The 26343-nt window shown below is 53.2% G+C and overlaps 8 protein-coding genes and 1 non-coding gene across 9 annotated transcripts; 6 read left to right on the forward strand and 3 right to left on the reverse strand.

Annotated features, from left to right (window-relative positions):
- Positions 1-355: 355 nt before the first annotated feature.
- On the forward strand, positions 356-1322 carry M406DRAFT_340582 (uncharacterized protein; the record flags this gene model as incomplete). The annotated part of the gene is made up of 2 exons (XM_040921572.1): positions 356-410; positions 514-1322. 2 exons carry the CDS (start codon positions 356-358, stop codon positions 1320-1322), a joined length of 864 nt encoding a protein of 287 aa, XP_040776076.1.
- Positions 1323-3158: 1836 nt separating this feature from the next.
- M406DRAFT_331425 (uncharacterized protein) lies at positions 3159-4120 on the forward strand (the record flags this gene model as incomplete). Its single annotated transcript, XM_040920628.1, has 3 exons — positions 3159-3239; positions 3352-3421; positions 3546-4120. 3 exons carry the CDS (start codon positions 3159-3161, stop codon positions 4118-4120), a joined length of 726 nt encoding a protein of 241 aa, XP_040776077.1.
- A 2430-nt stretch (positions 4121-6550) lies between these two features.
- On the forward strand, positions 6551-7990 carry M406DRAFT_340583 (MFS general substrate transporter; the record flags this gene model as incomplete). The annotated part of the gene is made up of 2 exons (XM_040921573.1): positions 6551-6625; positions 6692-7990. 2 exons carry the CDS (start codon positions 6551-6553, stop codon positions 7988-7990), a joined length of 1374 nt encoding a protein of 457 aa, XP_040776078.1.
- A 436-nt stretch (positions 7991-8426) lies between these two features.
- On the reverse strand, positions 8427-8512 carry M406DRAFT_t71. Its single transcript has one exon. It is a non-coding gene; the product is annotated as a tRNA-Arg (tRNA).
- A 30-nt stretch (positions 8513-8542) lies between these two features.
- Positions 8543-11791, reverse strand: Tup1 (putative Tup1, general repressor of transcription). Its single transcript, XM_040926008.1, has 5 exons — positions 11257-11791; positions 11046-11189; positions 10602-10819; positions 9296-10529; positions 8543-9167 (listed from the first exon to the last, which is right to left on the reverse strand). Exons 1-5 carry the CDS (start codon positions 11513-11515, stop codon positions 9025-9027), a joined length of 1998 nt encoding a protein of 665 aa, XP_040776219.1. The 5' UTR covers positions 11516-11791; the 3' UTR covers positions 8543-9024.
- An 843-nt stretch (positions 11792-12634) lies between these two features.
- M406DRAFT_259831 (uncharacterized protein) lies at positions 12635-13314 on the reverse strand (the record flags this gene model as incomplete). Its single annotated transcript, XM_040917322.1, has 3 exons — positions 12635-12721; positions 12832-13150; positions 13253-13314. The coding sequence occupies 3 exons, from the start codon at positions 13312-13314 to the stop codon at positions 12635-12637; spliced, it is 468 nt and encodes a 155-aa protein (XP_040776079.1).
- Positions 13315-13867: 553 nt separating this feature from the next.
- Positions 13868-16290, forward strand: M406DRAFT_98226 (uncharacterized protein). The gene is made up of 6 exons (XM_040926393.1): positions 13868-14181; positions 14230-14275; positions 14312-14794; positions 14891-15098; positions 15222-15815; positions 15888-16290. Exons 1-6 carry the CDS (start codon positions 14060-14062, stop codon positions 15956-15958), a joined length of 1524 nt encoding a protein of 507 aa, XP_040776080.1. The 5' UTR covers positions 13868-14059; the 3' UTR covers positions 15959-16290.
- Positions 16291-16576: 286 nt separating this feature from the next.
- M406DRAFT_356821 (ribosomal protein S4e) lies at positions 16577-18084 on the forward strand. The gene is made up of 4 exons (XM_040923534.1): positions 16577-16646; positions 16824-17247; positions 17430-17480; positions 17553-18084. Exons 1-4 carry the CDS (start codon positions 16634-16636, stop codon positions 17851-17853), a joined length of 789 nt encoding a protein of 262 aa, XP_040776081.1. The 5' UTR covers positions 16577-16633; the 3' UTR covers positions 17854-18084.
- Positions 18085-22321: 4237 nt separating this feature from the next.
- On the forward strand, positions 22322-25739 carry M406DRAFT_278842 (uncharacterized protein). The gene is made up of 6 exons (XM_040918362.1): positions 22322-23493; positions 23609-24011; positions 24082-24300; positions 24392-24790; positions 24873-25212; positions 25281-25739. Exons 1-6 carry the CDS (start codon positions 23110-23112, stop codon positions 25312-25314), a joined length of 1779 nt encoding a protein of 592 aa, XP_040776082.1. The 5' UTR covers positions 22322-23109; the 3' UTR covers positions 25315-25739.
- Positions 25740-26343: the final 604 nt, after the last annotated feature.

Consider the following 26343-nt stretch of genomic DNA (forward strand, 5'->3'; position numbering starts at 1 on the left):
AGGTGTAAGAAAGTATCCTCACGTACATATTGATAAGCATCTTTGGATTGCATCGCGAGATTCAGCGAATTCACATACTATTATGTGTTTATTCTTGCACTGGAATGTATGAGGGTTGCACTATGCATCAGGATGAGACATATTACTGTAGTTAGTACTGGTTACTTAAGTAAGTACCGTAGTCGATATTGGTTGCATAAAGCGATAGATCAGCCCTTGACCCTAGAGTCTGCCACCCTTTAACAGGCGGGGTCGGCCTAGCACCTAAACAGCCTCAAGCCAACGACGCGTCCATCCACGGCAGGGACGCGTCTCAGCACACTAAACATTATACAAACACAACCACATAGCAAATATGGCATCAAATTCAACAGAATTAGACGACGAGATTGCCACTCTTAAGGCGCAAGGTGGGTTCTATTGATTTGGCTCTTCTGCTTTCAGTTCCTTTCCCGATTTTTCCTTTCCTTTCTTCCTACTCTTGGATTTTCATTTACTTACGGACTTCTACAGTCGAGGCCCTCAAAGGTCAGGTCAAGCTACAAGCAAATGCCCTGCTGGACACGGAGTCGACAAGGCAGATCATCAAATCAGATAGCAGCCTCGAGGCCTTGCAGGATCGTCTGGCCAAGCAGCAAGCCTACAAGCAGCAGTGCCTCTACCGCACCTGCGCTGGCATCACCACATTTCGTGTGCGTGATCCGGACCCAAACGCCGTGGACCATGGCATCGTCTTGGGTATCCGCATTGAGGTCATGACGCGCTCCAAGTTCCTGCGCCCGTACTACGTGCTTTTGAACCGTCCATACACCGGCACCGAGCCCAGAAGGCGCCTTCTGCGTGTTCATCGCCATACCGTCCCGCCGTGCATCCCCCTCAATGGTTTGGCTGCCCGGTACCTGCCTGCACCGAGACCTCCTAATGCTGAACACGAGAGTGGTGGTGATGTGAAGGTGGAGAGGCAGCAAGACCTCTCGCGTTTTGTCCGCGCCCTGCGTCGTGAGATCGTAAGGTATCACAACCGCGTCGCTGTCGTGGCCGACCTGCGCAAGGCGGTAGGGCTGGACGGCAAGAAGAAAGATGCGAAGGAGCGCGCGGAGAGGAGCTCCATCATGGCCATCAGCGCCGCCGATTCGGAAGCCAAACAGGTCAGGATCGACTGGAAGGACGGCCGGTCCGGACGTCTAGTCATAGGGGATGACGGAGAGGTCGTTAAGCTGGTGGTCTTTGGAGAGAGGGGCCGGGATCGCGAGGTGACACGGGAGCTGCTCAGCGGCGGCTCGCGTCTTGAGGACGTCGCGAGGAAGCTTGCCGCTGTTTGAAGACCTCGGCACTTTTCGGCGCACTTTCATCTTGGAGGGTAAGATGTAATGAGGCATCAAAGACACCCTCGAAACATGCACACAGAGAGCATTTGATGTCTATCATGTTCGAACATGTGATTATGCCATTGGTGCGGTAAGTTTTCCTTCAGCGGATGAAGACCATTAGACGTCTTGAACGCGTCGAGTTCACTTTGAAGCTCCATGAATTTGGATTTCTTGTTTCATTCTCCTGGTAATAGCTGATTGTCTTTCACAGATGTCACATTCTTCAGCAATATAGACCACCTCAAGATGCCAACGCCATGAGCGTATGTGGCGGCCGCTTCGGGTCCTGTCGTGCTTTTCCACAGGCCCGGCAATCCCCGCAAACACGCGAGATGGCCTAGCAGACTTCACAGTGGCTATCTGGTCTGCCCTGTTCACCTTATCTTGAAGCAGTCCCTTCTTTTCTCACCCAGATACGAAACAGACTTTCTTCAGTGAATGGCTGGAGAATATGGGCCCAATCGACTCTTCATTCCCAAGGCCAGCAGCGGGCATTTACAACTTGATGACGAATGACAATTGGCAAGCAAGGTAGCACGGGGGTGAGGGAGGAGGCCTGATCAATGCGACCCTACCTCATTGTGTGCCAATCACACGCCTGAAGACAGTGATTAATAAACATTAATTACATGATGCGCATCAATGTCTATGGCAAGAACCTTTAGAGACAAACATCGCAACATCTCCTCGTGGTGCCAAGTATGAAGGTGGATAGATAAGGGAGAGAAGCCAGCATGCCAGGTGCAGGCTCTACTTTGGCAAGGAAAACTTGCGAAGGCGAATAAGTCTCTGCTTCTTGATAGAACAGGCAATAGTTTTGTTTCCTTCCAGCTTACTAGTATGCAGCGATCAAGGTTTGACGGCCCATCGGAGTCATCAGGCGTCTACATAGAAGCTTAAAACTTAATAATGATGAGTTCTATACCTGAAACTCGTGTGGTGTAGGGGTTATACGTGACAACTCAGCAAGTTACAGGACCATCGTCGCAATGCAATGTCACGCACGTGATTGGTCAATTGCAAAAAGTAAGCTGAAAAGCTGAATACTGGAGAGTGAAAGCGTAAGCGCAAAGCCAGTGCCTCAAGGCAGATATGGGCTTACACATCCTTGAGTTTGCAGAGTCCGAGCTCTATGGCCTCTTTTTGGGTCCGAGTCTGTCTAGGACGGTGCCTTGACACACGCCGCAAAGGCAAGTCTCAGACCAAGATTGACCCGGAGCAATGGGACGGCTGACCGGAGCGAGCCCAATGAATAGGTCTTTACCGGCCCATTTTCTCTCAAGGCTGCCGTGGACACCGGATATGACCATGAATGATAGGCTATCAGGTCTCAGGTGGCAAAAGTCTTTGTTTCTCTGTTTCTCAGCACCAGAGAAAAGGAAAACGATCTAGGGATATTGAAGATGGGCAATAGAAGCCATCATCTTGGATTCTGCCTGTTGAAGTTACGCAAGTCTCAAAATTCAGCAGGCAGCTTTACACAGACTTTGTGCGATGACTTTTATGAACAGAGCTAGGAAGACCGACAGTTCTTGAGGGGTTATATAAACCACAACCTGTCGTCTTGATGATAGACCGGATCAATCCCCTCAACGCGCGCACGGTTTGAAGCCAAAGAAGACCTCGTCGTTCAACCTCTCAAATAACAACTAGCACAAAAGCAATTACTGGACACGAACAACTCGCTCTGCCACGGCTTGACCCCCCTCCCAGGATATTCATTACTCAGAAGTCAAAGGCTTTCTTCTACTTGCCTGTGCATTGAATAATTCCGCATACATGATCATCATGGGGTCTGTTTCCGTCATCTTCTTCAGCTTTGCTGCTCTGGGGGTGCGGGCGTCCCCTATGAACTATAAGCCCATGGATGTAAGTCTCCGTCTATCACAAGTACAACTTGCTGCTTACTGACGCCCTGCTTCTTTCAGATCGATACTGAGACTATTGGTATTGATCTCCCTACCTTGTTCTCAGCTAGCAGTCAAACCCCAACATCTTCAACAGACGCGGTATCGGTACCAGTCTCTTCTGCCCTGATTTCTTCGCTTCCTGTATTTTCGGACGGCCCAACAGACATCGCATCTGGGACTTCAGTGTCTCCAACGCCCGAATCGTCGTTGGTCTCGAGTTTGCTCCCTGCGTCTCCCACCTCGGACTTTCTCTCCACCCCAACAGCTTCCCCAGTCGACATCTCCTCGCTCCTGTCGATCTTTCTCGAGACCCCTTCAGCAGTACAATCACCAATCTTGTCTTCGGCTATGCTCTCGGGTTTTGCTTCATACCCGTCGCAGGGTGTCGGTGATGATGGCAACCAGGGAGGGAGCCGTTACCTGCAAGTAGGGCAAACGAGAGTTTGGGGGCGAGATATTGCATCGTTCGCTACAGACACGTCATACACGGGGACAGTAGCGGCTGAATCGGTGACTGTGGATTCTCAGTACTACCCGCAGACGACGGGTCCGTCGTATGCGACTCCGAGTCTTGACAGTCCTCCTCAGACAACGGACCTGTTAATTGAGACAACGAGCTTTGATGAGCCTCAGACCACAAGCTACGACGAGTCTCAGACGACGAGCTACGACGAGCCCCAGACCACAAGCTTTGACGAGCCTCAAACCACAAGCTATGATGAGCCTCAAACGACAAGCTATGACCAGCCTCAGACCACAAGCTTTGATGAGCCTCAAATGACGGACCCATCCTATGATACTACGAGCTTTGGTGAGCTTCCTCTCTTGCCGGTCCTTTAGGTCATACGCGACTGCGCCCATCGATGGGATTTCTTCTACATTAGACTCGATGTCTTATTACAAAGAGCGACTCCAGACGGTGCACAGACGCCTTCATCTCTGAGCTCGTCTTAATGTGTATCGCCTTCTCGTCCTCCGGCGTCCAACATGTATTCGATTTTCTACGTTGGGAAGAGTATGAGAGGAGGAAATACGTAACTCCAGCGCGTTCCGAGAAATTTGTGATTTTCTTTGGCACTGGATTGCTTCGATTGCCGTTTTGAGAGTCACATTGCGCCGTGATGGGCTGGGACCATTTGGGTAAACGTCATGGTCTGGTCTTCTTGGAATTGTTCGGATTTGCACTATGCTGGTTTTAGAGGAAAGGCGTACAGATATGATATTAGACGACGGATTTGACACGAGCTCGAGGGGCTGTTACGTTTGCTTTGCAACATGGACGCGAACATTGCTTCTCCCACTTAATATGCTGGGAGGAGCGGGACTTGGGCGACGAAAGAGATATTTCCCAAACTATATTCAGCACTTTGCTGTTTGAATTTAATACGCTAATATCTGCTGCAAGTTTCCTTCGAGACTCCCACTTGACAATTGTGACCTGGCGTTCTCGGCTGAAAATATCCGTCATCTAGATCTGACATAAATAGAAACGCCTCACTCAGTGCGTTTCTGGCATACATGATGCTCTTCTCGACAAGATCATATCTTTACTCAATACAAGTCACACAATAACAACTGGCGAGAATGAAGTGGGTCGGAGAGGGAGATACGGAAGAAGACGATATCATCGATGAAGATATGCTCACCTGGAGCCACGAAACTCGTTCGGTGTGAAGCCGCAGCGGACAGGTTCCCACTGACACCAAGGTACAGGGTTCCCTCCGGAATGGGAAGCGGAGTGCCCGCAGCGATGGTACCTAGGCTTGTTGGGACTTGGACATTGCCTTCGTAACTCGTCCCCGTCGGTTTCGCTCTGCTGGTCCGCGCGTTCGCGACGGTCTTGATGCCAGTGACCAAGTACGCACTTTTCCTCCTTTAGACTATCCGCTCCAGCACAGCCCTCACTTCTCTAAGAAGAACAGAGTTTTTCAAAGAACTGACCGGAGTTTTGTAAGTGACGAGTGGTGAAGACGGAGGTTGAGATGTCGAGCTGCTCTCGGGGCCACGAGAGCCTGAAAAAAGGGCGGAGAGTATTACCTGGAAGCCGGCCGTCTCGGTCCGTTCCGCTGAGTAGCTAAAATCCTCCAGCCGCTGTATGTTCACATCGTCGTCGGGGATAGGGATCTCTTTAGACTGGAGGGAGTTTTGCTGCGGGAAGCGCACGTCAACGACCAGGCAGCCCAGCTCAACTGTGCCGATGGGGATAAGACTATTCAAGAGGACTAATGAATTTGGCATAGCTAAATTGACACACAAGTGTGCCTGGAGATCATTCGCGTTTTATGGATTCCCCCCCTCCCCCCCTTCCTATTCCTATTGGTGTTGGTGGCCTCTCTGGGGGACGCACTATGAACACGAATGTCGAAATAGAACGCACCGTGGGAGGGGGGCCAGACGGCGTAAGGCCTGTGGCGCCAAGCAGCGAAAGCAGTGACACTTATTTTTGCCTCGCGGAAGCTGCGCGGGCCAAAGTCGGCACATATCGTCACCCACTCACCCGGGGCCTGATTGGCAGGTGCAAAGACGGGCTGCCACAGACCGTTCCACGGGATTTCCAAAACCCCGTTACGAATGTAACGGCGGCAGGACTCCTCTCGTCAACTTGCCTCGCTTTTTCTTGAAAGCTGATTGCTCAGAGAATCTTGCGCCTGGCGAATACGCAAGCATGACAAGATCTCCTGCCTACTTTAGGTAGGTGAAGAAGAAAGAAAATACTACTAACATCCGTACGCGCATGCTATGCACTGCCCACTACGTACATCATGGATGGCACATGTTACTATGGTACACTGTAGTGTGTAAACGAATACGCAGGTACTCGGGCGTGTTACAGTGGCCTTCGCATTAGAGGAAGGGTCCGTAGCGCCGATCCGGTCGGGCTAGGACCGAGTCTAGCAGGGTGAGATGCCAGGGGTCACCACTGCCAGCGCTGACCCAACCCTCGACGTCAGCCGAAACACACTGGCCCAGAAACGCTGTATGAGTCGTTTCGTCTCCATAGAAATCTCCAGATGAACCGAACTCAACTTTCTGTCGTTTGAACAAGCTGGCTTGTACACGTTCGACATTTCTTATCTCGTGGGAACTTTCCTTGTTGTGGCTATTGCTTCTGCTACTGTTTCTCATTGTTTCCTTTTCATCTTAACGGTACCATAATTGGGAAGTTCAAGCGCGCCCGTGTCCAGCTTCGCGTCCTTCCCGTCCAGTCTTCCTCGGGTGTCTGGTGTACAAAATATCATCTATCTGTTTGGCGAGAGTGACCATAACACCATGGCCCCTCCCGTAGATGCGGCCACCCGGAAGAAGGTGCTGAAGGTCATCTTCATATCTTTACTTCTGGACTTGGTTCGTCCCCAACAACCCCCCTTCCAGTGCGCAGAGAATGGGTTGTGTCCTAACGACGAGACCTAGATATCCTTCACCTTCATCCTCCCACTATTCCCTAAGCTTCTCGAATTCTACCGCAACGCTGAAGCCCCTGCCGATGCCTCGAAAGAACAACCACAAGCGCAGACCCTCCTTGCATGGATCCTTAGCTATCTGAATGCCTACAAGGCCGCCTTCGCCCGGCCCATCGACTCCCGCTACGACATCGTCCTGCTCGGTGGCGCCCTCGGCTCGCTCTTCTCCCTCCTCCAAGCCGTCGCATCCCCCGTTATCGGACACCTCTCTGACAAATATGGCCGGCGCACTGCACTGTTGACTAGCATGATGGGCAATATACTCTCGGTCCTGCTGTGGGTGATGGCGGTGGATTTCAGGACATTCCTGCTCAGCCGCGTTGTCGGCGGGCTCTCTGAGGGCAACGTGCAGCTCGCCACCGCCATTGCGACAGATATTTCGGATAGCTCGTCCCGTGGCTCGACCATGGCCCTCATCGGCGCATGTTTCTCTATCGCCTTCACGTTCGGCCCGGCCCTGGGCGCCTGGCTGAGCACCATTGCCACAGTGGCCGCGAATCCCTTTGCGACCGCCGCCGGTGTCTCTCTGTTCCTGATCCTGACCGAGACGGTGTACCTCTACTTTGCTCTTCCCGAGACCCTGCCCTCTATGACCGAGAATACCAAGGGCGATCAGGCGCCTGCCAAGAAGGATACCAAGACCGGCGGGCCAAGTGTCCTCCAGCGCACAAACTCCCACTTCCTCCTCAACGCCGCCCACTTCGCTTTCCTGCTCTTCTTCTCAGGCATGGAGTTCTCACTCCCTTTTATGACCTACGACCTCTTCGGCTACAGCTCTGCCAAGAACGGTCGGTTGCTCGGTTTCGTCGGACTGGTGGCATCCATCCTTCAGGGCGGCGTCACCAGGCGCCTACCACCACTCCTGTCCGTCAAGATCGGGGTCACGGCCTGCTTCGTCGCCTTCCTGCTGCTCGGCCGTATCACCTCTGTGTCTATGCTGTATGTTGCCGCGACGTGTCTGGCGACGACCTCAGCGACGGTGGTGACGGGGCTGAACGCGCTCGCCAGTTTTGAGGCGAGCGAGGGCGAGAGGGGCGGCAAGCTCGGCATCCTGCGGAGCTGGGGCCAGGTAGGACGCGGGTTGGGCCCCATCCTATTCACGAGCGTGTACTGGTGGGCGGGGCGTGAGGTCGCCTATGGAATTGGTGCGGCTGGCATTGCCGGTGTCGTAGCCCTCGTGTTTGGTGGGCTGAGATCACCGCCTGGATCTGAAAAGGTAAAGGTCAACAAGGCTGCTAAGAAGGAATAGGTTTAATTCACCATGCTCTGCTGAGCGTGTTGTGTCATTATCTTTGTGCGAAGATAGTATATAGCGAGTAAATGTTTATAGAGAAAAAGAGGCAGTGCCGTGAGTAAGTAGCTCAATACACACATACACACATACATGCATGCATGTACAAACATCCATTGCCAGCCAAACCCAGATGCTTCTTGCTTGCTGTCCCTCGTACAGCAAAGATGCTGCATACAAGAGCCCATGCAGACTGAAAACTACCTGTGTTGCCTCAACAACTTGGGAGTAATCCAGTGACATGCTCTGTCCTGAAGTACAGGGGTGGGCCACTGTAAGTCGAGTCTTTCTAGAGCTAGGGGCGCTACCAATGTACCAACAAAGGGAAGGGGAAAAGGAAAGACAAATAACGAAAGAACAAAACACAAAAAATATATGCCACAACAGTGAATCGAACCCCTGCCGAGACTTGCACTCGGAACCTTCAGCTGAACCAGTTAGCACTAGGAGGCTGACGATCTTCTATTGATCTACAGGGGCATCAGTCGTCGTGGACCACTGCACCATATTGTCTGATGTTGTTTCTTTTCTTTCTTGGAGGACAGGGGTTGTCAGCTGCATTATATTCATGGCTTGCTTGATGATGCGGCTTTCATCAAAATGAATGTGGACATAATGCTAGGAAGACAGAAGAAGAACGAGGGAAAATGGTGATGACCACCTGGAGGAGAGAATATAAACAGCCATTTTCCTGCCTCTCCATATTGAGTCCAACTGAGTTCAGTCTTGACGGGTACATGGCGTTTTGCTGTGTGCACCTTCAACACACACACACCCGCACGGCCCCAGCCGTCCTCCCACCCTTCTTTGGTCCTAAAACGCAGATTGATGCTGCCGCCCTGTCCTCTTTATTGTTTTTGCTCCTGATGAATCCTCACATGTATATGTTTCCACATTCGAACCTTGCAATGGTACCCACATCCAGACTTCAAAAGTATCCAGGCCAGTTCCTCCAGCCTTTTGAAATATTCACACTCCAATGTCATACAAACTTATGAGTCTGCAAGCCACTCGGCTGCCAGCTGATCGTTGACCCTGTGGCGCATAGGGGGATCCGCATCGTCTTCCGAATTCTCGTTCCACGAATGTACCGACACCGATCCAAAGCTCATATCGTATCCGCCCCAGGAGGATGCTAATTGGGCGCAACCACCAAGTCAGCCAAAAAGGATTCCTCGCACTTACAACAAGAAAAGCTAATTCAAAAAAAAAAAAAAAAAAAAGAAGAAAAAAAGAGTCATGGTCAGGACAGGGGATACTCACCAGCCATGATGGGTGCGTTGGGGTGCCAAGAGGGCTCGCGCACACAACAGTTCCAATGGTTGGTCGGACGACTCCTCCACGCCCTGCCACCGCCAGGCACGCGGCCGTTCCAGTGCGTGGACATGCCCACATCGATGGTCTTCTCCAGCGTCGCATCCATGTTCCAGACGTACACCTTGCCGTCGTGGCTGCCCGAGTACACATACCTGCTGTCGGTGCTCCCGGGAGGCGAAAAGTGACAGCGGATGAGGGTGCCCTGGACCTTGTGCCCGCGGAAGGTGACCACGGAGTTGTCGTCAGGGTGCGGAAACCAGTCGTCCTGATCGTACTCCTCCATGCGGTAGTCATAGGTGGTGTGCATCGTGTGCCTGCGCGGGTTGAGCCGCGCGTACTGCTCCGTGGACATGGCCATGCGTAGGTCCCACAGCTTCATGGTTTGATCCTTGCTGTTGGAGAGGATATACCGCCCGTCGCCCTTGCTGTCGATGTACGTCAGCCCCTCGCAGTGCCCGACAAAGGCGCCCGCCGCGCGGCCGTCTGCCATGCTGCGCCTGTCCCACACCTTGATCACCTGGTCGTCAGAGCCCGAGTAGATGATGTGCGGGTCTTTGGGATTGGCAAAGGCCACAGCGTTGACGTCGTCCTCGTGGCCCACAATGTTGTGCAACACGCGGCGGGACTCGATGTCGTACACCACGATCGAGGCGACGTTGTTGCCGGCGATCAGCTCTCTGCCGTCGCCGCTGAACCGGATGGACCAGATGGCGAAGTTGTCCCTATTCCGCCGGGCCCACGTCGGAGCCGGGCGGCCGTTGGTAGCATCGACTACGCCGCCGCCGGCGAGGTCGAGCTGGTACGGGTCACCTTTGTCGTTGGGATCGGTGGGGGCGAAGGCAACGTGGGACTGAAGGGAGGTATAGGCGAGCCACCGGTTGTCGGGCGACAGGTGTGCGTCGGTCAGGGTCCACTGGCCCCAGTTGAAGCTGGCCGTCTTGTAGTACCGCCAGTTGTACGGGTTGCTCGTGTCGTACATGCGGACCTTGAAGTCCTTTACGCAGGCGTAGAAAAAGTTGCCGTCCTGGGAGAACTGCCCGCAATAGACGGGCGCGTGGTAGTGGATAAGCAGGTCCGCCTCCGAGGAGGGGATCATCTGCTGCGCCATGGCCGACTGGGCGGTGCGGCCCCAGCCGATGCCCAGCTCGCGGTCGAGGACGCGGCGGGCGAGCCTCTTCTTCTGTTTTTGCCTCCTGCTGTTGCTCAACAGGCTGCTGTTGCTGCTACTGCTGCCGCCAGCACAAGTGTTGACTGGAGGATCCAGCCGGTCGGTCGAGCCGAAGGCGCCCGAGTCCATGAGCTTGCGACCCTCCTCGCTCGGAACCTTGGGGAAGCGATTCGGGTCGGGAGGGTTTCGGCGCCGGCGCCGGGCCCAGTAGTGGTCCTCATTGTCGTCCTCTCCAAAGATCTGGCCTAGGTCGCGGCCCTGAAGCAGAGCCAGCAATTGAGGCCTCGAGAGTACATTCCCACCTGTGTGGCTCATGAGTTTCTTGTATTAGTATTGATGAACAGGTTCGCAGTGGCATCAGAGAAGACAGGGCAGAGGTGACCCAGGAGGAAGAATAGGTTTGATGCGATGAAGATGAGTTGTGTAAGCTGGGTTCATATGTGTGATGATCCCCCAGTAAAGCAAGCTGAAGTGGAAAAGATGGGGGTCTTCCACGTGGCAGATGGGTATTCAGGGTCGAGATCTCACCAAATAAGCGGCCAAGGGTGCCCAGCGAGATGGTTGTTGTCCGCGCTGTTTCTTCCTCGCCCTCATCGTCGTCGTCGTCATCTTCTTCCTCGTTCCCTCCAACCTGACCGATGACCACTTCTACCGAGTATCCTTGCTCAGCATCTGAACAGAGTCGATCAGTTTTCTGAATATCTCATAAGTACCACAAGCAGATCAACTAGTTACGAACCGTGAAACTCGTCATCGTCACCCTCGTAGTCCGGATCATCTTCATCTTCATCATCGTCGTCGTTATCTTCATCGTCGTCCTCTGTCGTTTCGAAGTTTAGAGCTTCTGATTCCTCCGCTGCTGGCTCGAAAAGGTCATCGTCATCACTATCATCATTGCTATCGTTTCGGATATGGGGCTGACTCCCTGACGCCTGCTGGAGACTCTCGCCATATCCGTTCTCGTCCGAGTCGTCCTGGTGGGGATATCTATAACTCATGATGGGCGAGACTAGAGTGATAAGGCAAGAATGATTTAGATAGGTATGGTGGAAGTAAGTGGTGATATGCGTCGTCTGCCGCCCGGCGGATCCGGTGGAGAGAGGTTGGTTGCACAGATGTATGGATTGATGAGTGAATGGTTGGTGACGGTGATGAGTAAGATAGACTCCAGAGGGAAACGCTCTGGGCGAAGACTGCCACTCCACTGATATGAAATCACAGCTTTTAGTGAGTGAGCTATTGCAGATAGATAGCAGGGTCTAATCCTCCTCCTGTTGAGGAGTTTCATATGTGCAGTGTCTATGGACTCCCCAAGTGGAGACTGTCATTGACGACATGATATGCAATGACACGACAGGGCCCCTCTCCACAGTTACCATAGTACAATACTGTAGGTGCCAATCCGTCGCCCGCCCGTTTCCCCGCCTCCGAACGCTTGGCTCCGGACTTAAGTTTCCGGCTTTAACCATGTGGAGAGGCGGCGTCTGCCAATAAGGCACCTTAAAAAAAAAAAAAAAAAACTGCCATACGCAGTTTTTCTTTATTTATTATATCTGTACATAAAAGGGAATCAAGGAAAAGTTGATTCATGCTATCCATGTGTTTTTTTGGGGGAAAGGGGGGGTAGGAGCCGGGGGGGGGGGAACATTCACATGTCAAAAGGATACTCTGTCTCTGATGGCCCTCACTCAGTCTACAACATGATTTGGCCCTGATTTTGAATATTGAAGCCGATGCGACAGAAACCTGCTCTCATCCTCCTTCGGAAGACCTTGACTTTGTCGTGATGTTTCACCTCACATAGTCAAGTCCCCTTCCTGTGCGTCCTCATAGCATCACTAGCCCCCACAGCTCTGGGCGGACAAGCGGCCACAAATGGGTGAGTTGGGGCAGGGCTGAGAAGTTATGCTAGAATTTAGATCGTATTTTTCAAGAGACAACTGAAGGCCCTTCGAAAATGTCATAGCGGAGAACGTCACACTTTAAGAGTGCTGAATCTGGTGCCATTATGATTCTCGCAAGATCACACCTCACAGAAGAATATCCTCCTGACTTGTGATCGTTGAAACTTGACATTCCCGCACCGGGCGGGTGTGTTGTTCCTGAAACCCATCACATCACTGAAGCTTCCTCTGAGTCGCGACGGGCACATCTGGTCCAAAGAAGCCCAAAAGATACGCTGTCCTCGTCAGACACAACATAGTCTTTCGTCCTGGTCAGCCATTTTGTTTTATTTTGTTTTGTCTTTTTCTTCTTCTTGCACTTTTCATCGTGCTGCTAGCTCGGGTGGGTGCAAGAAAATAACCAAACTCACCGTCACACCAACATTTCCCCAGGTCATACTATTCCAGCCAGCCACGTTCGCAAACCTCACCCAGCCCAGGACATGATAGCACACATAGACATGTGATATATCGGCGATCCAACAGGCGATCAAATAGTTGCGCACGACCTTGATCTCGGATGTCGTGTACAGCACGGCGGAGGCGACCAGGAATACTAGCCCGTATGTATTTCCCAGCTGGAGGGCGACCAGTCTGGCATTATCGTCCACCGCAGACGACAGGCCAGTGGATGTCTGCTCTGTGACAAACCATGCCGGGTTGAGGGTTGCTCCGGCCCAGCCTGCGAGCCTGTGTTTGGGGGCAAGGGTGAGTTTAGTTTCATCAGCTGGAATGGTCAAAAAGCAAGAGTGAATGAATGTCATGATTAGCAGCAGGAAGAGGAGGACGCACAAGCTGAGAGGCTCAAAGACGGTAAAGACCAACCGAGGAATGGTGGGTAGACGAGAAGCCATGTTGTCAGCGAGGTAGTAGTTTGTGAAGCGAAAGAGAAATGAAGGTGGAGAGCGTGGGCTCCTGGACATGGAACAAGGTCTGTTAGAGAATTCAACCACAGCAGCAAGCAGTATGGTAATTAGCCCAACGACGATCCTGCGGCGGGCCGAGCCTGTTTTCGAGGGTCTAAATCCTACAGTATAATTGAGTGACAAGAGAAGACGGTTCAGCCAGTCATGCCGTACTTTGAGCATGAAAACAATATAAGATAAAATCGTTCTTAATCCCAGGAGTCAATTTGCTGTGCTGCTGCGACTGTAGTGGCCAGGAGCTTGGTCTTGATTGGTAGCACAGGGCCTCGACAGCCTTAGAGAGGGGAAAGGAAGAGATGGAGAGGGGATAACGGGGGGGTTTACCGCCCATTCTGCAGGCATGTCTCTTCTCCAACTGCCGCCTACAGAAAGAGGCGGGTCGCCCGCTCAGTGAGTGGCAGTCTGCACCCATCCTTGAATACAACCTCCCTCCCAAGACGGCTCGCCACCTTTGACCGCTGCCTCAGGCTCGACTACTTGTTTGTCTGGTCACGACAGACACCTCTTTTTCATCTGGTGCCCGTCTAAGGGAGCGGAAACTCCGGCGACGAACCCCACATATGCATGGCGATTGATCCTCGGGCTTCGACAAAGGCAATCCTCTCGTGAAGCTCGAGCCCTTTCAGGGGGGCCGTCACCCACTCTCCCAGATGCCCCCTCGCCGACCTACACGATGGCCACCATCGAGCCGCGGCTGATGCACCTGCTCAACAACACGAACGCCTCCCCCGAGGACTCCTACTACCCGCCCCCAGACCTCCCGCCCATACAGAGCTTCAGCAGCTTCGCCAAGACGTCCAACATTTCCCTGCCTCCGCTCGAGCCCGACGCTGGCAGCGGCAGCAGCAGCAGCAACAACAACAATGAGAAGCAGCCCGCCTCCAAGTCTGTCCACCAGATCCCGTCTCTGGCATCCATCCGAGAGGAATACAACACGGGCCGCTACAATCACGATGGAGGAGGAGCAGGAGCAGGAGGAACAGGAGGATCTGTATCCGGACCGAGCCGGCAGAACCTTGGCGGTGCCATTTCGCTGCGGATGCTATTCGACAACCCAGAAATCAACGAGTCCTCGCACTCGCTTAATCACATTCTCGATGATGTGCCCGAACCCATGTCCGCATCGTCGACGACGGCGGACGATCTCTCGACCAAGAAACGCCAGCGGGCCATGACAGTCAAGGACGACATCATGCACCTGCCGCAACCTCTGAAGAAGCAAAAGTCGACGCAGAACATCAGTCAGAATATCATGCCTCCTATAATCAATGGCCTCTACGAACCGCCGCCGAACGCGGCTGTCTTCCCCCCAATCGCTCTTGACGACGGAAATGAGGGTGTCGCACCCGCAAGCTTGCATACGTTGAACCAGCTGAGTGGCAACAGTGCCAGTATGCCGACCAACAGTGTCGAGGCGCCAGAAGCACAAGAGACGTGTTCCCTCAGCGAGGCCAGGCCAGAGTATCCTGGACTCACAATAGAGACAGAGCGGCCCTTGGCCAAGGTGAAGAGAAAGGCGGCCAAGCCGAGGAAGAAGTGGTCAGAGGAAGAAACCAAGCACTTGTTACTTGGCGTGAGCAAGTACGGAGTTGGCAAATGGACGAGCATCTTGGACGACCCTGAATACAGTTTCAACGGGCGGACAGCGGGTGACCTAAAAGATCGATTTCGCACATGCTGCCCTGACGAGCTTCGGATAGGGCCGAGCAAGAGTAGGGAGAGCCTGCGTTCTCAGGACAAGTCTGCCAGTCTGTCACCAGCCGAGCCACGGCCAAAGGGCAAGACGAAGACGGTACTGTTGTTGGAGGACATACTTGCCGACCCAGAGCACCCAGCAGGACACTCCAGCAAAGAAGAACCAGTGCTGGCAAGGTCTTCAAGCCAGACTACAATAGGACAGCAGGAGTCTGACTCGACAGCCAAACCGAAGAAGAGCAGGGCGCACCGCAAGAAGATTGAGGATCTCCAGGCGATGGGTATACACGGCCCGTTCAAGAAGTCCCACAGACGGGAGAGGCGTCCCTTTACGCAACAGGATGACGACCAAATCCTCGAGGGTCTTCAAATGTACGGGCCCGCTTGGACCAAGATTCAACGCGACCCCAGGTTTGACCTGTCCAGCCGCCAGCCGACCGATTTGAGGGACAGGGTGCGCAACAAGTACCCTGATATGTACAAGCAGATCGAGGAGAAGCAGGGACATACTAAGGAGCCCATCTCGGGTGGACCCGCTCTGCCCTCGCGTCCTGCACCGTCATCCAGAAGCAACAATGTCATGGAGCCGACTGTGAACAACATGATTAACGAGAACTCGCTGATGACGCTGGAGCCACACCTACGCCAGGCAGGGTCCAGGGAAGAGGTCACGATGCCCAAGTGGGCAGGATCGCTTCCACCTTCTGCATCCGCATCCACCGGGATGACCGGAGGTGGGAGCTTCCACGAGCTGCCAGGCATGGACTCGTTCTCAAGAGAAACTTTGGAAGGCGAGGTGTTGGAAGGCAACGAGCAGTCCGCATCCGGAGCCTTTGTTGGGATGATGGACATTTCCAGGTTGCTTTTGGACGAATGAACCTCGAGCTCGGGCATCGCATACAGAACCTGCCATTTGTGTACAGCGTGTTTTCTTTTTAGTGCTTGGCAGGACGGGTATTATTTGAGTTCATGGAGGATTTTACGAGGGAATATGGGCGTTTTCCTGTTGTCTATTCAGACAGGCTGTTGTTTCGATACCTTGTTGTTTGGGGATCCTGGAGCCTGCTATGCACGGAGTAATGGACGGATGGTTTCGAGTTGGGAGGATGAAAAACCTGTAAAAAGGCCTCCTCACCTTGAATCGCCTTTCAATTTAGAATCTGGAGCAATCTTGCTAGAATTAAACAAAGCGATTTGGTTTCTTTGCGCTCAATTATCACTTTTCCCAATCTTGAGTTGATCATGGTTTGGGCCCTGGTGATAACAGCCTGCGAGAAAGGAGCACACAGGGGGGCATTCGGCGGTCTGCTTGAGCCGACAAGCAGGGATCACGGGGTTTCGCAAGTGGGCAGGCGTGGCACACTCCCCAGCAGGTCACGTGCATCATTTTTTTTTTTCAGGACTAGCGCAGCGCTAGGGTGAAGCAAACCCACTGCTTGCCAAATTTTCAACTCGAACAGTTTAATCGGGAACTTCTTTTCCTTCTCGACCAGCCAGCTTCTCTACAACCACCCAACCACCTCGACAACAATCCAACCACAAGACAGACAAGATGGGTCGCGGTCGTAAGTAATGCACCAATTGACAACTCCTATGCATGCTTTAGTGGCATGGCTTGCTCGACTTCCACCAGGTTGCGAGCTGCTGCAGTTGATGCTGGTTCTGGGAAACCCAATTCCTACAATGCAAGAGAACACCAATAGATGGGCCATCATGATACTGACTGCATTTCTGCGATACAGCTAAGAAGCACCAGAAGCGCCTCAGCGCGCCCAAGCACTGGCTCCTGGACAAACTGTCCGGTTCCTACGCTCCCAAGCCCTCTGCTGGTCCCCACAAGGCTCGCGACTGCCTGCCCCTCATCGTCTTCATCCGCAACCGCCTCAAGTACGCCCTGAACTACCGTGAGACCAAGGCCATCCTCATGCAGCGCCTCGTCAAGGTCGATGGCAAGGTCCGCACCGACATGACCTTCCCCTCCGGCTTCATGGACGTCGTCTCCATCGAGAAGACCGGCGAGAACTTCCGCCTCGTCTACGATACCAAGGGCCGCTTCACGGTCCACCGCATCCAGGCCGAGGAGGCCGAGTACAAGCTGGGCAAGGTCAAGCGTGTGCAGCTGGGCCGTGGCGGTATCCCATTCTTGGTTACGCATGATGCCAGAACGTGAGTTCTTGAGCCATCTGTCAGCCGTTGGACCAAGCTTTGGTTGATTCCGAATCCACGCGTTCTCCTCGTCCCCCTTTGCGCGGGCGAGGAGAATGAAAGATTCATGATTCGTCGAAGCGAGATCATCAACGGCTGGTACGTCTCTCCTTTACTTCTTGGTTGCTAACCCCCTGCTATAGCATCCGCTTCCCTGACCCTGCCATCAAGGTGAACGACACTGTCAAGATCAAGTGAGTCAAGCTCGGCCAACACCCACCCAACCAAACCCCTCCGAAAAACATAGTTACTTACCAACTTTGCAGCCTGTCCACTGGAAAGATCGATGACTTTGTCAAGTTCGAGGTCGGCCACGTTGCTATGGTCACCGGTGGTCGTAACATGGGTCGTGTCGGTGTTGTCACCCACCGTGAGCGTCACGATGGAGGTTTCAACATCGTCCACCTGAAGGACGCCATCGACAACACCTTCGCCACCCGGGAGGCCAACGTCTTCATCATCGGTGCCGAGCGTCCCTGGATCTCCCTGCCCAAGGGCAAGGGTGTCAAGCTCACCATCGCTGAGGAGCGTGACCGCCGCCGTGCCAACGCCATCGCCGGCAACTAAGCGGCTGACTGGCCTGGTGATGATTGATGTTTGGTTCAACTGGTCTAGGCAAAAAGGGGTTCTCACTTGAAAATAAAAAGTGACGGCATGGACACGGCGTTATGGACGTTTCGGCTCTGAATTTCCGCTATGGTAGATAGCCAACCCAATAAGCCGACACGCCGAGGTCGCAGGGTAATGAATTCTTGCAAACGTCCTATTCGTCTTCCTCTTTCTCAATCAAAGTTGTGATGCTCACTCCCTGCACACACTGCGTGCTCTTGCGCGGCCCTCCTTCCCCTGCCACCCCCTCCCCTCCCGTAAACCCGAGCCTCAATAGTGACCCTGAGCCGATCCATTCCGATTACTTTGATGTCGCATAGTACTACTATCAGACTGATGCAGAAAAGGTCCACGACTATTGCCTAGGAGGTAGCCCTTACCTAGGGCGCAATCGGCTTCAAATCATCACACCCAAGCAAAATAAAACTCGAAGCTGGTCCTTTTTGAGAGCAGAGGCGCTCGCTTGCTTATGCTTGTGGTATGCTGTCGGATTCCGAACGGACCAATCGCCATGGAGGAGGCGTTCTATGGAGGTCTACTTACTGCATGACATGGAAATTACCGCGTCCACACAATTGGGAACACGGGATTTTTCTTGGACGCGGGAGGGAACTGACTTGCAGAAGAGGGACACTGTCTTGAGGCGCCGAGCCGTATGTTCCTGCATGACCCATCCAAGGTGTGTGTAGGCATGGTAGACTTTGAGAGCATCCTTGGTGCTTACAAGATGACTTAACGTCTGGGAGCTCTCCCAACTGCCGTACTCCCTAGGCGCAGGAGGAACCGGTCACACGAAGCATTGATAGCATACAAAGGCTTCCCAGTCTGCTAGTACATTGAAAGGGGGGGAGGGGGGGAATGCGCAGGCGTAATGAGGCTCGTATTGTCTTGTTTCCTTTCCTTGACCATCGCTTATTCGGAACTCATTAGCTATACTCTGTCTGGACTTGCTACTACCTTGAAAGTTCACCTCAGCGAATACACTTTCTTCCCCACTCTCATGATGAGCCTCATGACGAGTTACTAAATGGTAAGACCTGGCGGTCAGAAAGCTTGGGTGCTCTAGTGGGGCTCGGCCTACGTGATGTGTCTCATGCTCCCCACCGTTTTGCCCATCACGTCAGCCACATTTCGAGACTGCCTTTTAGCTGCCTGCGTTTAATAATGCGCCACCACGCTGAGAGTTTTGCGGGGTGTACCAGGAGATGGTTGCCTCTGACAATTTGCGTCGTGGCCACTTCCAAAACTGGCTTCAAGCCGGAGTTGGGACAAGAGATCGTCGCAGCTTACCCAATGTCTACCCTGCAACCAAGTAAGCCACTATGAAGACAATATTAACATCCTCTGCCCATTAGACAATATAAAAGCCGTCTTGTGATGTGGTCATGGTGCGGACATGACAAGGGAATTAAATTGTCACTCAGCATGACGTGAGCAAATTAGTTTCCCTGTCGCCCTCGCCGGCGGGCAAGAGACCAACGACCGCAATCAGATTTTTTTCTTTTCTTTTCTTTCTTTCCCTTTTTGCCTTTTCTTTTTCCCTTCCTCCCAGTAGTCAAATGTCTGTGATCGGAAAATCTAGTATACGTACCCCCCAGATCGTCCATACTTCCCAAAAAGGAATCCCAACAGGCCCCCAAGGCCACCTGCCTCTCTAGGCAACCATTCTCATAGGGAGAGTCAGGAGGGCAAAGGGGAGAAAAAAGAGAATAAGCTCGTTCCACAACACTTCTCGAAGGTAGCAACCGAGGGCCGGTTAGCAGTCAATGCAACCACGGATCGCAATTCTTACGTGGCCGCACGACAGGTGCATGACGCCGAGCAAAACGCCTTGCGGCCCGCTGGGTGCATCTTGCCTGGCAGGAAGCCAGGCCAATGCAGAGATCGTGAGGGGTTTTCCACCGTGCGCGGCAGTTCTTGCGGCTTACTTGGAAATTGCAGCAGCTGGAGGAGGCAGATCGTGTGCCCCTGGAAATGATGGGGCGTGATGATGCCATCCGTCCTGCCTCGTGTGTACTCGCGCCGTGCTTGCTCTCTCCACTGCCTGGACCTGTCTAAGGCGGTCCCGCAGGCAATCTTCTTTTTCCCCTTCTTATGTGAAGTGAGCTGGTCCTCTGCAAGGCCTTCTGCGCCTCAGACGAGACAACGGGTGTAGTATTCTCACTTTCCCCTTGGTAATGTATAGCGGTGTGCGCACACGTGAGACTTGCAGCACGCAAGTCGGCCGGATACACGGAGCCCTGAGCCGGGACGCAACCCTCTTGTCCCCGTGGTCAAAGTGCTGAAGGTAGTGTGGGCTGCGGGTGTCATCTCAACAGAGTTCCGTCAACGAGCAACGTTTATAAGACGGCGGAGGGCTTTGAAATGGTTGACATGGACGAGAAAAGCAGTGCAGTCAGAAGGAAAAATGATCCATCAAAGAGCAACGCGAACAGGCGATGTGGGGCTTCCCCAGACTTGGCTTGTATGTTGGGACCTTGCACGGGCCAATCGCAGGCCTGGCCGATGACGGCGATGGGCTTGGAGACCATCCCGACCAACGCCTTCCTCGCCTCAGCTCGCCCCTTCACCCATTGTCCCTCCCATCGTCTTCGTTTCGGGACTGTGATCTAGAATCACCCCGAACCCCGCCAGTCATGCACGCCCCAAGTCTCTCGTTCACCGTTGTCCCGAAGCACAACTCCATCGTCGACGGTTGCACAGCGTCTGTTTCACTGCGGAACCTGTCAAACTTCCCCACAAATTCAGAACCAGGTGCTATGGCGTTCACCCTCCTCTTGGCTCCTCACTGCATCCCATCCAGGCCCACTAGTAGCTCGACTACTATCCTCCCACTCCCATGAGGAGAACAGCGAGCCGAATCGAGGATGGGGAAGCAGGATGAATCAGTGCGCCCTGGAAGAGCAGCAGTAGCATCCTTCAACCTCTGGCTGGGGAAAGAAGCTTTGAAGACGTCTGACCCTGCCAGACCAGATCTCTGCGATACAACCCCCTTCCATGCAGTCAGAAAGAAGAGGGTGTTGTACCAAGCCTGCACCTGCAGGACTAGCTGGCAGGCCCCGAGACCGAGATCCACCAGCCACTGGCTGCTGGCCCCCACCATCGCCTCGACGATCTACCCTGGCCTTGACGACACCTGACCATCTGATTGAGGTGCGTCCCAGCTCGCAGGGCCGAGCTGCATGATGCTCGGAAACAGGTTCCTCGGGACGGCAGGCGCCTGTCTGGAATCCATCTTTATTTCTTGTGTGCGAGTGCCGTGAACCAGTCTAGGACTTGTTGCAACATGCAGGCTGGGGGGTCTCGTGCTTCCAAAGCATTGATTCTCTTTCTGACCAACCCACCACAAAAGGTGACCGCAACTCCTGCGTATATTGCGGCAGCGATCCGTGAGGGACTTGCGGGTTGGTGCCCACAAGACTACTCGGAGAGGCACTTGGGCCGACATCCTCTTTATTTTGTTTCTTTGCGTTTTCCTTCTTCTTGTCTCTACTTTCCCTGTTGATGAGCTGCCGTCACGTAGCTAACCTGAAAGGGATATCCTGCGGAGAAATCCGGTGAAGTGGCCATCCGGCAGACCGCGATTGTATCGATCCTGCCACCAGCCTGGTTTCGAGGCCTACAATGCCCATCAGTTGCCGCTAGACCACACCCGCAGACCGAACAAGATGAAGATAGTAGAGAGGTATTTTGATCACAACGCCTTGAGAGCCCTGTGCGTGGTCTTTCAGCATACATCTCGTCTGGGACCGTCATTTGTCAATTTGTTACGCAAGGATACAAATATTCACGCCACCCTATGGGGCTAGAGCCTCGACCAACGGGTCAGGACCTGACCCCGGATGGCTTTTGCTCGATACCGACATTTCGGAGGTTTGCACGATCCTCCCGCCGTTTTGATTCGACTTTCCTTTTTTCTGCTCACTAGCTTTTAGGTAATGGAAACTCGTTCCATGCCCCAAAATCCACACTTCTCTCGTACGTACCTCCTTCACCCACTAGGGCTGGGTGGTTCTGGGCTCAAGGGTGATATGCTTCTTCTACAGCCTCCATCCCTCTTACGGCAGGGTTTGTGTAAGTCCACGGCTAGATGGATCAATAGCCCCTCCGCCCACCCAGCACATGAGTTGATGCTGTCCAGATTTTCCCGGTACCAGACGGTATTGCCACCTCCGCCTCGCGGAGCCCAGGCGCCCCTGAGACCAACAACGACATAGTTTCCTTGTGCCGCAAGTGCCATCGTAAGCAAAGGAAAAGAAGAGAGAGAGAAAAGCAGTCCTGTGCATGATGTCGTCAATGTCTACCGATTGGATTTCGCAAGCGGTGGACCCCACTCCTCGAGGCCATCGTCGGTGGCCCTATTCTGCATCTGCACTCAGCTGGCCACTTGCAAGCGGGGTTTATAAATTCAACATAAATGGGCCGTGGCAGTCCACGTCCTGTCTCCTTCCGTCGTCTCTTCCTATTCTGGCACCTTGATTGCATACAGCTCACAGCACACCACCACCACCACCACCTACCCGCCGAGGGTGCAGATATCCGTTTGTGTGGGTACCCCGCGCCTGACCAACCCGTCCAGTCTGGTGAGCCTCTATCGCTCGGATCTGGAACCGGATAGACGCTACCACCTACCTCACTAAGGCAGTCATTGGAGTCTTCCATCTAGAAATCTACGTCTGTTTTACTCGGCAGAGCAGGTGTTGCGCCTTTGGAATCCGTACCCACCGTCACTGCCGTCATCGCCCGCCACTATTCACTCCCTGCTGGACGAGGGGGGCTATGCTCTCTAGTCACTCACATATTCACTATCTCTGTCTCTCTATCTCTCTCTTTGTAGCAGAAACAGCAGCAACATATTTTTTCTTGAGGCCTTTATATTCCCAACGACGCCCTCTGAGGTAGTAGTTCGGTCTGCTGGCTTCCAAATCTCCGCTCTTCGCTATCTTAGGTCATACTGTCTGACGAGGCTTCTTCATCTTGCATCGTCTTGCACCTCGTCGCGCGAGGCTCGTGACTTTTGTGTGATAAACATATGACACTCGAGATAATGAGCACGACAGAATTGTAACGCCGCTTCTTGAATAGAAGAATTATTCCTATTTCCGCCAGATCTACGATCAGGCGGCACAGATCCGGATCGACCGCATCCTGGACCCCAAGTCCAATCAAAAGCCCCGATATCAGTACCTCACAGTTACTATCCCAGCCGCCTGCATGACACTCAACTCAATCTGGAGGGCGCTGCCGCCCTCCAGTACCAGGAGTCTAGGCCGTTGTTTCCGCCCGGGAAATAAGCTGCAGATCTCTACCAGCAGCGCCGCTTTGGCTGGCGCTGCAAGGTCGTTGGCCGTAGCCAACAAGGCCATCCAGAGAAGATATACCAGCACGACGAGCAAATCATCATCTCAGAGTGCTCATACACAACAGAGTCCGGCTTCAAAGTGGAGCGGGAACGGAGTCTTTGGTATCGCCCTCGTCGCCGGCCTAGTGGGCTGGGGTCTTGCGACCACGACAATGGGGCGTGATGGAAAAGGCGCCATGTTGTTGGACAGCATTGGGCACTTTCCGCGGTATGCGAGTATGAGGGAGATGGAAATTGTGAGACTTATTTCTTTTCCGTTTTTTAGTCTCACTCGTACAAACAATGATGCCAGCTCCGAAATCAGGCTCCGAAACCTCGATAATTGATCGCATTGACTGACCACACGGACAGGCCATTGAAGAGATCCGAGATGAGCTCGGGGCTGAGGACGACATCATCTCCACTGACCCGGATGACCTGCATGCACACGGCTATTCAGAGTGGAGCACGACCAACCCAGACGGCTTGCCAGTGGCCGTAGCCTACCCACGAAGCACAGAGCAAGTGAGCACGATCGCACGGATTTGCTACAAGTACCGCGTGCCCATCATTGCGTACTCTGGTGGCAGCTCGCTCGAGGGAAACTTCTCAGCGCCGTTTGGGGGCGTCAGTGTCGACTTTGCCTACATGGACCAGATCATCCAATTCAACCAGGAGGATATGGATATTGTAGTGCAGCCTAGTATTGGATGGCAGGATCTCAATGCCCACCTTGCCAAGATGGGCAGTGGCCTCTTCTTTCCAGTTGATCCTGGTAAGTAGTCTCTTTTCGGCAGCCTGCTTTGGAGCAACAAAAGTGATGATGGCTGAGCGAGATGCAACAGGTCCATCTGCCAAGATCGGAGGAATGATTGGCACAAACTGTTCCGGGACGAATGCTGTCAAGTATGGCACAATGAAGGACTGGGTCATCAACCTCACGGTCGTGCTCGCTGATGGGACTATCATCAAGACGCGTCGGCGACCGAGGAAGTCCTCCGCTGGGTATAATTTGAACGGACTATTTGTAGGGTCAGAAGGCACGCTGGGACTGGTCACAGAAGGTAAGGCTACTCATGTATCCACCCATGACTTCCCTACGAGATCAGTCCCAACACATGCAAGTATGTTCTGTCTAACAACAAGGTCAAACAGCCACGCTCAAGCTCACCGTGGTCCCCGAAGACCTTTCCGTAGCGGTCGTCACCTTCCCCACAATCCGCGACGCAGCAGCTGCCGCGGCAGAGGTGATGCAGACGGGCGTGCCCGTCGCGGCCATGGAGATCATGGACGAGGTGCAGATGCGCGTGGTCAACCTAGGAGGCGCAACTGCCCCGCGCGTGTGGAAGGAGATGCCGACGTTGTTCTTTAAATTTGCCGGCACCAAGGCCAGCGTGAAGGAAAATATCGGCACGGTGCAGAGCATTGCGAGGAGGAATGCAGGCAGCAACTTTGAGTTTGCAAAGGATGCGCGCGAGCAGAAGCTACTGTGGAGCGCGCGAAAGGAGAGTTTGTGGAGCATGCTCGCACTCCGGAGGGAGGGGGAGGAAGTTTGTGAGTCTGGCGGCGCCATTTTTATCCTCAATCCGCCCCCCATTTCCTAATCTATTGCTATGCTGACATTCCTGCTCAATAGGGAGCACTGACGTGGCTGTCCCCTTCAGCCGGCTTGCCGACATTATCGAGGTCAGCAAGAAGGAAATGGATGACCTAGGCCTGTTCGCCTCGATTTTGGGACATATTGGTGACGGCAACTTCCACGAGAGCATCATCTACAACCCTGTCAATGGTGAGCGGGAGAAGGTTGAGGAGTGTGTCAAGAATATGGTCAAGCGTGCCCTCGACATGGAAGGGACGTGTACAGGGGAGCACTCGATTGGCTGGGGCAAGAAAGACAGCCTCTTGTTGGAGGTCGGGCCTGAGACGCTTGCGGTCATGAGGGCAATCAAGGCCGCCTTGGACCCGTATTGGATCTTGTGAGTACATCTTTGATGCCCTTCTCTGGCCATTAGGATGGACCGGCCCCGCTCACTCTGTTGAATAGGAACCCTGGGAAGATCTTCGATCGGCATGTCTGAGTCTTACTTAAATACGGGCCTCGAGATGGCCTTCGTGCAGATGATGGAACTTGAGAACAATAAGCTCGAGTTCTGGCGCCAGGGTAAAAAGTGAGGCAGGGCATCGACTGATAAATGAAAACGGTGATGAGTGGCATTGTCTCTTGAGTCAAAAAGAAAGAAAACAAGGATGAAATCCAAGCACAATGGCATGGACAGGTTCAGCATTCGGTAGATCCTGGCAGCATTTTAAAAGTTCATGACAGTTTCATCTCGGGGTACATTTCTGGACTTGCTACATACTGTGTGGTGTGTGAACAGACAAGAGGAACTTTGTTCTCTGTACACACTTGATTTAGGAAATCAGACTGTACTGGAGCGTCCTGACCCTTCTACGTTCCTATGATGGGGACAACAACACCGTCATCAACGCTTCACTCTCACTGAAATTGTATTCCTTAGTTTTCCAGCCCCTGCTAATGAGGGAGGCGCATCTCCTCTCTCTTTCTTGACAATTAAGACAATGCAAATTCCAGAAGGCATTAGCTGGTGAAGCCTCTCCCGGTCTTTTCCAAAATATTTACCTGCCTCTTGTTTCCAGTCTAGGTATTAAAATATAATTCCATCTTCGACGCCCACTGCACTCTTTAACCCTTCATTGTTAGGTTTACAAGGTGAAGGGATTCCTCATTGTCAAGACTTTGTTTGCTGGGTTTGAAATTCCCTACCACTGTCACATATGTAACTTCACTGACAAAGCAAATGAATAGGAGCTGTCTCTTCGGCATGCTGCAGCTTTATCCATTTCAAACAACAAGCAAGCTTCTGCAATCTTGAGCAGGCTTGCATTTCTGTGGTGCACCTTCCCTGTTTCCCACCTCTTCTTCTAGCGCGTTCACCTAAACTCTCTCTACTTCTGCATTCTGCGTGCACATACATACAAGGCGCCTGGCTGTGCTTCATCGCCCCATCTCCTATCTCCAACCCTGTCAACAAACAACCTTCCTGAGGACCTCATCCTTAGGCTTCCACCTCTCCTCTATTTGCTTT

This window comes from Cryphonectria parasitica, assembly GCF_011745365.1.
Source record: "Cryphonectria parasitica EP155 unplaced genomic scaffold M406scaffold_5, whole genome shotgun sequence".
Classification (NCBI taxonomy): Eukaryota; Fungi; Ascomycota; class Sordariomycetes; order Diaporthales; family Cryphonectriaceae; genus Cryphonectria; species Cryphonectria parasitica.